This window comes from Scatophagus argus, chromosome 11, assembly GCF_020382885.2.
Source record: "Scatophagus argus isolate fScaArg1 chromosome 11, fScaArg1.pri, whole genome shotgun sequence".
In the NCBI taxonomy this organism is placed as follows: Eukaryota; Metazoa; Chordata; class Actinopteri; family Scatophagidae; genus Scatophagus; species Scatophagus argus.
Window position 1 is genome coordinate 17,209,882 of NC_058503.1, and position 11,999 is coordinate 17,221,880.

Sequence of the window (11,999 nt, forward strand, 5' to 3'; positions counted from 1 at the left end):
TTTATAGTGGTGGCATTTTGTGAGAGCAAAAAAAAAAAAACAAAAAAACACAAAATACTACTACTGCTACCTAAATACTGGTACATTTTGGACCAAGTCAGACAGCATGTCTGTTGTTAATGTTTACACCTTGAGTTATAAATCACAGTACAATCCGTGCAATTTTTTGAAAGGACAGCTTAATCAGCGGTGGAGTTTATAGCAGTTCAGTTTGAGAATTACCTGTAAAACCCACAGAGGCACCGCTGGTAAGAGCACATCTGTAACAGGAGCTGCTCTTTTACAGACAGTTGTGTATGAATTTAATCTGGAGGAGTAATGATTAGTCTGCAGCTGGATTCCATCCAGCTCCCCCCCCCAAACCACACACACAAATAAATAAATAAGTACATTGCCGAAAACAACTGGTTGACTTGTAATGACTGAATTGAAAAGCGCATGAAAGCTCTGTGGTTCTTCAGCATAATGTAATTACAAGGCAATAAACTGCCTTCTGCAAATTACCATTGAGTTGTATTAACACCTCTGGCACAGTATCACCATTCTTATCTTCACAAAAGTAATACTTGCAGCAATGTAGTTGTCCTGAATTGCAATTTATTGCACAAGTGTTCCTTGTTACTTTGTCAGTTCGCGTTTTGACCCCTGACAGAGACGCCCTTCAGTTTGTTTTGAGCGTTACTGACAAACTATTGGATACATTTCAGTGAAATGTGAGAAAATGTTAAGCTAAGGGCCAAGGAACGTTGTGATCATTTGTGTGAGTGCCACTGGGTGGAAGTATGAAATAGCTGGTCAGTCAGCTGGTGGACTCAAACCTCTTATTGCTGTTGTAACAAAGCTGGATTTGTGTTGGTTAGCTTGTTTTAAATCACATATTTAGAACATTTTGTATCATTGGTGGAGGTATGCGGTATTTTAATGATTTGTAGTTTCCAGTTTTTTGTGTTTGTGTGTGTGTGTGAACTTTAATCCTCATCTTTTCACGTATTCATTAATTTTTGACAACTTTACTAGAACAACTCTCTCACATTTCACTTTAAAGGTCAGTCTCATCTCAAGTTCTGTGCTGAAGATGACAAGAATATCTGTTCAATTCCGTGTAGTAAACTCACCTTACAGCATTTTTATGTGGGAGCTGCAGAAGTTTTGCTTTGCTAAACAGGAAAAGTTTGGCATCCCTGTCAATGGACACCGCATCTCAAAATTACCGATCAGAAGCCAAAACCTGACATGCAGCTTGTTGTTTTTAATTACATGTTACAGTAAAAGAGATTTGGATTGTCAGCAAAATCCAGTGACATCACTGGTTTCAAAATGGTTGTGGAATACGTTAGGAATCTGACAGCACAGCTGCCGCTGGCTCTGATGCAAAGTTCAGGTTTCAATAGTTATGTAATAGAGGTTCATGGGAGGAGGCCCTACCACCACCATGTGGGAGGGGGAGTAAATCTGCAGCTTAAGAGTGGAAGAACAAGTAGCTCTCTGACTTTGCTCTCCACAGATTCAAGGTAACTGGACACTGACTTTGCATAACTGATGTGAAACCTTTTGCAGTTAGTTTTTGCATGCATAAACCATCGTTATTTATTTGACTTCAAACAACTATGTGTAATACATTGCAGGATCTAGTCATGGCTGCAAAAGCAAAGCAGACTTGTTATGAGGGCAGTAGTGTCCAAAGCTTTCAGTTCTACTTAGAACATTCTGGAGAGCACGAGGCCATTCTCCAGTGTGTTCACAACATCCTGCCAGGAGAATTTAAAAGGTACATTTTACATTTTTTGTGCAGTTTAAAAACAAAGGATAACTTAGCTCAACTTCTAACTTAATGAAGATTAAGATGAAATTGCCTGTAATTTGATGTGGGCACAAAGCTGGCAATAAAACAAACATTTCCACAGGACTTGTTGGGTGATAAAATCTAACTATCTACATATCTATAGTAATTATAATTAATATAGTAATTTAGATTACTATATGTCTATCTAGATAGTATATAGGTAGATAGATAGATAGATGCATCGATTTATTTATATATTTATGCCATTTCAACTTTTAATTTTTCCATGTGTCATGTGTTGATGCAGAGCTGGGGCAGGCAAAAGCAGTCTGGATGTTCTTGGTGTTGGAAGTGGTGGAGGTATGTGATGAGACAAAGCAACAGGTAACTGTTGCATGAACACATGTTGCTGAAGGAAGTAAAAGAAGGAAATACACAGTTCTGCAATTTTATCATGTTCAGTATTTCTCTTACAGACAAAAATGTGACACAAATTTAACTCAAGTCTCCCCCCCAAATCAGTTTTACTGTAACTGTGGCAAATACAATATTTAGATACAGGATGTACCCAAAGTAAAGTTGAATCATAGATGTTGGGTTAATGTACCACTCAGCAGTTTTCTTTCCTGAGCATATGCATTTAAGTTAAAACAATGTGTCAAAGTTTGTCTATATACGTATAAATGCAAAGTAGATTTCAAGCATACTCATGAATGTTTTTATTACATGAAGCTGGAAATCTTGACACAGGAAATTTACTGCAGCTATTAATGTATTTCTAGTTGATGTGCTGTTGGTGGGAGGCTGAACAGAATGCACAGTGAATGTGGTGGATAAGAGAGTGAACAGGTAGCTTAAAGGGTACACCGTTTTTCTAGTCTGTCTCAACTCAATAGTCAAGCGCCCATAAAAATATTGTTCATATTGCTCCCTCTTCTTTGCAACCCAAATATATTTGATACATCAAACTGAAATTAGTTTTCAATCAATTCAACAACATTTTTTTGTAAAAAGTTGGTTTTCACAATGAAGCAGGTTTTCACTGAGGCTACCTGATTTCTTCCAGGGCAGGTGGACGTCCAGATGCTCACTTTGCTTCAGTCTGCGTTCCCAGCTGTGCCGATCACTGCTGACATTGTGGAGGGCAGCTCTCAGCTCACAGACAACTTCAAAGGTATTGACTGTTGAAAACACCACCGGTGAAATGTCTGCACGTTCCTCTCTTCTGTCCCTTCACCTTCTTCTGTCTTTTTTTCTGAACCATTCCACCATCCATCCATTTTCTATACCGCTTATCCGTCAGGGTCACAGGGGAGCTGGAGCCTATCCCAGCTGACTACGGGCGAGAGGCGGGGTTCACCCTGGACTGGTCACCAGTCAATCACAGGGCCAACAGACAAAGACGGACAACCACACACTCTCACACTCACACCTAGGGGCAATTTAGAGTAGCCAATTAACCTAATGTGCATGTGTTTGGTATTGTGGGAGGAAGCCGGAGTACCCGGAGAAAACCCACGCAGGCACAGGGAGAACATGCAAACTCCACATAGAAGGGCCCAGACTGGGATTCGAACCTGGAACCCTCCTGCTATGAGGCAACAGTGCTCACCACTGCACCACCGTGCCGCCCTTTTTTCTGAACCAAAATCATTGTTATTAACATTTTGTTGTCATCTGGCTGTAAACATCTGTTTCTGTCTTTTAGCTTTGGTAGCAAAGACGCCCAACCTTCAGAAGATCCCATTTGCTTGGCATATCATGAATAGTGAGGACTACGAAAGTCAAGTCAAAGCAAAGGGAGACATCAAGAAATTTGACTTCATTCACATGATTCAGGTATTATGACTTGGTTTGAGGATAGTCACTAATGATGAAATGACCTGAAGATTTTGGGGTCCTGGCTTACCCCTTGAACAAGTACTGTAAACCTGTCAGTGTCTCACTCTGTGTAGGCTATGAGATTTGTTGAGCTCCCAGCTAAGCTCTCCGCTGCTGCTTGAACTGCCGCAGCGTAACCCTTCCTGCCAAACAGATGTTTAACACAGTTACTATTAATAGTCATATAGATTTTATCCTCTGACAAAAGCGTCCCTGATTGAACTACAGTGAGTGAAAACACTCCATTCTGTGGGCTTGCACTGATGGCAGCTTCAATCCAAATGTCTTATTAAAGGTTCCCCACACACTCTCTGTGACAGATGATCTACTATGTGGATGACCTCGCCAGTACAATCAAGTTCTACCACAGCCTTCTGAAGAACAACGGCATTCTTATGATCATCATTGAAGCAGGTAAGTAGCTCTTCCTCCTCCTGACTTCAGCAAAGATATGTAACAATCTGCATTTTACTATAAAAAAATTAAGATAAGGAAATAAGACTGGTATGAAAGTAAGAAAAATATATTTCTTCTTAATGTATCTGTTTTCATCTCATATTATTCAGAAAAAGGTGGCTGGGACACCCTGTGGAAGACGTACAAGAAGGAGCTCTGTGTCGACGCCATCACAGAGTACCGATCATCAGGACAGGTTATTGCCTGCCTGAAGAGCCAGGGCCTGAAGTATGAGGAGCACGTCATTCCCAATTCCTTCGACATCACAGAGTGCTTCAATCCAAGCAGCCAGACTGGACAACTTCTGCTGAATTTCATGACAGCTAAAGATCACTTCTACGAGTCGTTCACCCCAGAGATTAGAGCAGGCATGTTAGACCTTCTCAGAAACAAGTGCAGCGCTGAAAAAGATGGCAGGATACTCTTCAACAGCAATCTGAGCTGCATACTCATTCATGCTTGAGTATGAGAAGATAATTCTGATTTCTCTTCTTGCATTCACTTTACCCTGCCATTTGACCTAAGCACAGTATATCTGCCTGTTGCTAAGATTAAGTTCACCATGCGCTCTAGTTTTCAGTCTTTTAAGTCATATTCACCTCATTTACTCTGTAGCTGTATCAAAATCAATTTATATCTTTAGAAAAAGCAACTGCATTCAAATATCTCACACTCAATTCTGGCTTTGTGGTGAGTTCTGAATTGATACTGTCAAACCAAGGTCGGACCTCTCTCTAAAATGAAGACATTTTGTGCACACCTATGACCTACCTATGACAGGGCTCACTCACAGTGATGAACCAACGGAGAGTTATTAGCCGACTCTCAGTTCCCTCTCTCAAACATTGGCACGAAGTACTCTTATTTGCCTACTACTAATAGTAATGTTTCCAACTACTCCAACAATATCAACATACTCATTAACTGATGTCAAATACAATGGGTTCCACTTTTACAGCCTACCTCACCACTGGGGCAAGTTATAACAATAAGTGTGAGTAATTAAAAAATTGAGACCACACCTCAAACTGTTGATCTGAAGAAGTTTATTTTTCCTGAGAATCAATCAGAACCTGTTATGTTGTTCTCATCTCATGACTGCCTGGGGGCATTTGATGTTGTATTTTATTGTAAGCTGATGAGCAAACTTCCTGACCAAAACTAAGGTAAAAACGGAACCTGAATACACACAGATAAAACCCAGATAGTCACCAATTTCCTCTTAGATCTCACTTGCTGACTTGTAGGCCTACCTGTCATGTGGTGAGAACCTCACGTGGAGTCCAATAAAGACATCCTACATCCTACTGCTGCACATTGAAGAGTTCTTGATTGCCGTCACAGAACGCATGAGACAGCTGTCTCTATTCTTGCTTTCTGAGGTTTTGTAACTTCTTGCAAAACATATTTTAGCGACACACCTTACTGTCTTTCCCTGCCCACATACTTACATAAATACATACACTACTTGCAACTGGCAGACAGATATACTACCGTATATATTGGACTGTTTCATTTGTATAAGTAGGCAACTATTTGCAAAGTCAACATGAAAATTCATATGTCAGTGTTGAGTGTTGGTGTTGAATCATCTCACACACACACACACACACATACACACTGTGTACTGAAGGAGGCTTGGGTGTTTTTTACAATATGGGGTGTGTTGAGGACATGCAGAGACTGAACATTACACTGAAAGTTGAACTTCAGGTCAAATACATAAGTACAATTGCTTTCAGTCCTTCAGTGGGGTGTGGCAGTTGGGGGACATGTTTGTTATTAAAATGGGAATTATTAATGAAGCTAACTAAGAAAGATACAAGCAAAGCAACCCACAATAGCAATAACAGAATGAATTAAAAGCACTGGGTGTGCAACAAGGCTGGAAATTTCCATGTAGCTTGTTATTAAACTTCAAAAGGCTGTCAGATTCTAGCAGTAAGTAATGAGTAACAAAACAGGCAACAAGAGACTAACTTAACCCCTTTAAGTTCGACTGGCAACTATTTGCTAAAGAGAATGATTGTCATTTTTCACCTATAGAGAAATTTCTAAATCTTATAAATGTTTTACATGTCAATAATATATGAGCAGACAATTTAGACAATGGTCTTGATGGTCTTCATCAACTTAAAAACATCGAGACAAATGTGACTGCAAAAGGGTTAATACATATAGTTCAGGTGGTACGACTTTGCTTTTTAGATTGACCTCTGGACTTTACATGTTCTCTCCTCTGTTTTGCTGGGTTACCCTCTAGATGAGTACTCGTCAGTATCTGTGTAAGCTATGAGATTTATTTAGCTCCCCACTAAATCCTCCACTGCAGCTCGAACTCACAAGGGAGCCTCAGCAGAACCGTTTCAACCACAATTAGCACTATTAATAGTCATTTATATTTACCCCCTGACAGAAGTGATGCTGGTTGAACTACAGTGAGAGAAAACATACTGGCTGGCACGGATGCCAGCTTCAGTCCAAAAGGTCAAATTGAAGTTTCCCCTGAACTCTGTCCCTGACAGATGATCTACTAAAAACACCAAACAACACAGCTGTTTTCTGTTTCGACACCATGCGTATGCTTAGAAAAATACTGAATATTCTGCTATAATACACAAAATTGAATAGTTACACTTGGTGCAGTGCAATAAGATATAGATACACACTAAACTTGTCGTCCTTATTGTAACTTAACAGTAATTTAACATTTTTAAGTCATAAATTTTGTAAATTAAATCCAGTCAGACGTCAGTTAACCAAAATCAGCACATCATGCAAATATGGTATAATATGAATGTTCAATTTTCATAGGTCAATTTAATGATAAATAAGTGAAATTATTGTAAATATTTGTTAAATTAATCATACAAATATATTTATAAAAGGCACAGAAGAAGATGCATACAGCTGGCATATGGCTGGCAGTTTTTGAGGTCTGAACGCTCTCTCCCTTTCACTAATTTCCTACTCCTTCGGTGACAGATGTTTGAGTCAGCAGTAATTTTAGATTTTGAACACATGTATCCCTGAAGAACAAAAATGTTTTAATTTACCTATAAGTTGGTGCTTATAACTGAGTGCATCACTACAGACAAATATTTAAGTAGGCCAGGAAAAACAGTGAAGACCATACTAACTGTGAATAAGCTGTTGGGAAATATTCTGCTATGTTAATATGCTGATTCTTCTGGCATTACAGTGCATAACAAGACGGTGTGCTACACAAATGGCTGCCATCGTACTGTCAAGCGTAAACGCATAAAACGTAAGAAAATTTGGCAGTACCAGCCTACTTGATATTTTTAGGATAACAGTAAAAAGCTGTCAGTTTGTGTCACTTTTACATCAAAACAAAACCAACCTAAAGCATGCAATGATCTTTCTGCAGCGTCATTACATTCTCCCATGCTAATATGGTCCTGCAGAGTGCCACACAAAATGTTGAAGTTTGGAGCACCTTTGGTTTTCTGGCTAAAACTATGGCCACATTTTTCTTACAAAGTAACTGAATAAGAGCACGATCATGAGGACACTGTCGCTAATTCCCTTCAGACAAATCACATGTTCAGGATTATACAGAGAGCTAAATCAGTAATGAAAACTTTTTTATTGATACTTTTCAGACAGGAGCTTCAACATGCTGTTCAGCTTAAAGCCAGCAGATGGTACTAGAATACAGGTGATCCTGTGTCTGTGCACTATCTTAGGAAGTCCAGTAGATGGCGCACTGATCTCACAGACATGGCGTTACAGCCTAGTGTGAGAACACCAACTTCTATTAAACATGATCAAAAACAGTATGCCTAACGTCTCCTTTGGAGACATTTACTGTTTGATCCCTGTATGTTCACTTCCCATTCAGCAAGCCAGTAAGGAGACACTTTTAACTCATTGTGTCTGCTGTGGCTGCGCTCACACAAAATCACATCAAACCACTGAGGTCTTGTCTCAAGCTATCTCCTAAATGCATTCTGGCTGCTCATTTACCTCATTAGCTTTAATAGATCAGTAATTGAAATTCATCAGAAATTCTTGTCAGTGCACTCCCCCCTGATGTCAGTGAGCTTTCAGCACCTGCTCAGGCTCCATTACTGGGGGTCCTCGCTGGGCCCTCTCATACCACAGAGTGACAGAGCATTAGTCACTGAGATAATCAACCTCAAGACACTGTTTGCCGCTAATGCTCTTCAAGAACTATTTGCTTCACTTGCCAACTGGTGTCTTATCGTCAAAGAAGTTCTCTGCTAGATAAATGTGATGAAATATTCACAGATCACCCTGTTTTGGAAATGATTGATGATGCTTAGAAGTTCCGAGCAGCAGGATATTGTTATATTGTTCGCTGCTGACTGTTTTTATTTACTGCCTGCTAATTGTTCATTAGCTGATGGCATAATAACCATGTCTCTTCAGAGCGTTTGATGTACATTTATATTTCCACCTGACCCTCCCTAGCTTGACATTGTAGTGACAGTGTTGTGAAGTAATTACATTTACATTTTTATTATTTTATTATTATTTTCCTGATTTACTGACTTGTTTCAAACAATAAAGACAGTTTGGTCCACATTTGGTGTATGCGTATGTGCTTAAATGGCAAGTCTGGTTTAAATGTATGAATTTCTGAGAGAAACACATTAGGAAAGCGTTTGCTTTATGTGTACTCGTTGCCTTTCTGTGCTGAGGCTTAGAGAAGATACATGATCTCATGTAAGGTTGCCTTAATTATCCTGGAATAAATGAAATAGTGGAACAAGGTTTGGTATCAAAAGGATGCATCTTTGCCATCAAAAAATTTGCATCCACGATGTTTCAGGAGAAATGAAAGAGAAACATATTTTTCAAAACTTGCACAAACATTATTCTTTGTAGCTCTTAAGACATCATTAAAATCACGGAGACCAACCAACACCTTAACTCTTCCTACTCCACCGAACAAACTCATCCTTGATATTAAAGAATTCATTTTGTTGAAGGTGACTTCACAGTGAATAGTTTGGCTTTGAATAAACGTGGATACCACAGGATGTATTTAGTGTTGATATCTCTACACATTCCTGCCTGTAAAACCACTTCCATCCCACTTATTTCTAAAGATAAAAGAATTATGGCATTTTGGTGTGTCTAAGCTCACTGTCGGGCCAAATTGACTCTTCAGATGTCTATCTTCTTTAATTCAGCTCCTCCCCTTCGGTCCTCTCTGTATGGAGAGCTGGTACCAGACCAGATGCGTCTTCTATCAACCATCATGTCAATGCGCAGACCTCTCTGAGACTAGAGCAGGACATACACTGGCCCTAAAATACATCACACGCTCTTTAATGGCCAGAGACCACTGCCGGGCCTTGAAATATAGCTCTGATACCAGTCCTGTAAATGGCTGGCCTCTGCGGCGTATTTCATTCTGGAGAATTAGTCCTGTTTAGCAGCTGCTGTTATATAGCAGGTGTCCTCCACAGGTCTTCGTCCGGCAGAAAAAGGCTGTTTGACGGATGATTGTGAGGATTTTTTTTTTTTCCTAAATTCATTTCTAAAATCCCAGATCAATTAAAATGCAATAAGACTTGTCAGAAATTCCAGTTACAAAATTCTGTATTTTTCTGTCACTGAAGTTAAATTGTGCTAGATAGCAGTGATCCTACAACCTCGCAGGCTTAAATCAGTCCAAGACGATTAACCACAAATCAGAAAGTGTGAGTGGAATGGAGTGACTGCGCTCTAATCAAGTTTACCTTTGTCAGTCTCATTAATCTAGTGATCCGAGGCCTTCTTGTCAGATTTTCAGGACTGGAAAATTGCCACAGATAAGTGATGGCACAATATTTATTCTGTATGCCACATCTTGTACCAGTAGTGTGAGAGATAAACCAGGCCAAAAACACCACTAATTGGACCCTTCTGTTCATATCTTGATCAATTACAGATAACACAGCACATTTAGTGAATTCATAAATTATATATTCAAGTTCAGGCCTTTTTGTTTTTGTGCTGCAACTGTGAAACTTCTCTTGTTGAGAGGAAAAAGTTCAAGTGAAAAACAGATTACTTCTAAAGAATTTTATATGTGCCTGACAAACGGTGATAACAATTTTGAGAAACAGCTTGATACTGACTCTAAGCCATGCTCTTTTAAGCCTATATTTGCTCATTTGATAAAAGTAACAGTGACTCTCACTGTCAGTTTTTCACTTTGTCAAACTGGGAGAGTTCCTGAGGGCGAGATCCTCCTTAATTACACTCAGTGACGTTTACCCTCACTAAACACCCCAATTCCCCTCACATGCTTCAGTGTTTGGGGCTCTGCTTGTCACTTACTGTTGTGGCATGTGGAAGAAAAAAAAACATAAATACCCAATGCAATGTTAGCTGTTTTGCTTGTGTAGTTTTTGGTCAGATGATCAGATGATGAAGGTTAGATTGACTGGTTAAGGAACAGTTATTTTATGAACTGACGGATATCAGAGTTGTGACTGAGTTTTCCCCAAGAAACGTGATAAATTGCTGCACATTTTATATGTCTATGTGCTCACACTTCAAGGCTACATTAGTCTGGAATTCATAGGTAAATAAATAATTTAATGTTTAGAGGTTTAGTGATGCTGTTGCAGGGGATGAACATGGAAAAATCTTAACACTATTCTGGCAGGAAAATGTCCAAATAAAAAAATACTTGAATATTGCCATAGTGGCTATCAAGGACTTCCGTGTAATGACAGAGGCCTTTAAAAATCCTTATCAGTTAAACCCTACAGATGATATCTGCTGTGTTTTATTACTGTTATTACTGAAGATGATGTCTGTCTCTCCTGCAGCTATGTTACTGAACAGATACAGGACTTGCAGTGAAAACTGATCATGACACAGTGCAGTCCTGCCAGAAGTTAATACCAGTAGCGAGGATATTTGTAGTTAATCCCCGTCATGAAAAAAAGAAAATAAGACCTTACATTTCCCTGCAGATCTGCTATGGCTTTATTATTCTTCAGTGCATTAATCAACTAGTATCTCGTCTTTTGCTTTTATTAAATGCCGTTTCTGGCTCACATCCATTCATTGGATCTTAAATATCCTCCCTCTCATGGGTGTGGACTTGATTGTGCATATGAAATGAAGTTGGAAACTTTGGAGCTCTATTTAAAGCGAGGGTCCCTGGAGCAACCCCTCCGTCTTAATAACTTACGATCAGGATCCCTGGGTCCTTACATTTTATTTCGCCTCACCGGTGTTCCCAACTAAACCCATTCTAATGAAATGTTCTCCTAAATTGTCAAACGGTTCTGTTTTCTGTCTATAAAAGAGGTGCTTACAACCCTGTTGAGAATCTGAACACAACAAAGTTAATAAAGTTGTTTAACTTGACAATTCACAGTGAAGGTAAATAGGGGTATTTGCTATCCCATTTAGTCGTCAGTCTGAAGCTTCTTCACATATAACAGAGACCGAGACAAGTTGAGGAGTTCCCCTGCAACACTGACTACCAGTGAGAATCAATGCAAGCCACAGATGGTAGCATTTTATGATAGTCTTTGTACATTTTTGCTTTTTCTGAACTGTTTGAAACGATTACAATTTGAATCAGTGATTAAACTCCTGCAGAGAAAAGAGACGGATGCTTTGCAGCACATAAAATCAGGCAACCAAGTAATGAACATATGCACGTGTCTCATGTTATTATAAAAACATGATGGGGTTTGGGATTTAAAGTTTCAAGGCTATGGTATTATTAAATATTCACAACACTTAGGCTGGATTTCCCTGCATCTCGAACAGTGTAGCCGTTTGAGGAAAATCATGATGAATTAATGGATGTCACATGGTGCTGCATTTGTCGCGAGGTCGTTCATATATTTGTGTGTGTGTAGCATTTTTTTTTTGC

General features: G+C 39.3%; 1 protein-coding gene across 1 annotated transcript; it reads left to right on the plus strand.

Annotated features, from left to right (window-relative positions):
- The first annotated feature begins 97 nt into the window (after nucleotides 1–97).
- LOC124067127 (histamine N-methyltransferase-like) lies at nucleotides 98–5,427 on the plus strand. Its single transcript, XM_046404215.1, has 7 exons — nucleotides 98–1,511; nucleotides 1,626–1,768; nucleotides 2,091–2,143; nucleotides 2,850–2,957; nucleotides 3,492–3,622; nucleotides 3,985–4,078; nucleotides 4,231–5,427. The coding sequence occupies exons 2-7, from the start codon at nucleotides 1,635–1,637 to the stop codon at nucleotides 4,581–4,583; spliced, it is 873 nt and encodes a 290-aa protein (XP_046260171.1). The 5' UTR covers nucleotides 98–1,511; nucleotides 1,626–1,634; the 3' UTR covers nucleotides 4,584–5,427.
- The last annotated feature ends 6,572 nt before the right edge of the window (nucleotides 5,428–11,999 follow it).

Coding starts and splice junctions, on each gene's coding strand:
- LOC124067127 (XM_046404215.1), top strand. CDS start 1,635: ATGGCTGCAAAAGCAAAGCAGACTTGTTATGAGGGCAGTAGTGTCCAA. Junction 2,144..2,849: donor TGGTGTTGGAAGTGGTGGAG/GTATGTGATGAG, acceptor GATTTCTTCCAG/GGCAGGTGGACGTCCAGATG. Junction 3,623..3,984: donor ACTTCATTCACATGATTCAG/GTATTATGACTT, acceptor TCTCTGTGACAG/ATGATCTACTATGTGGATGA.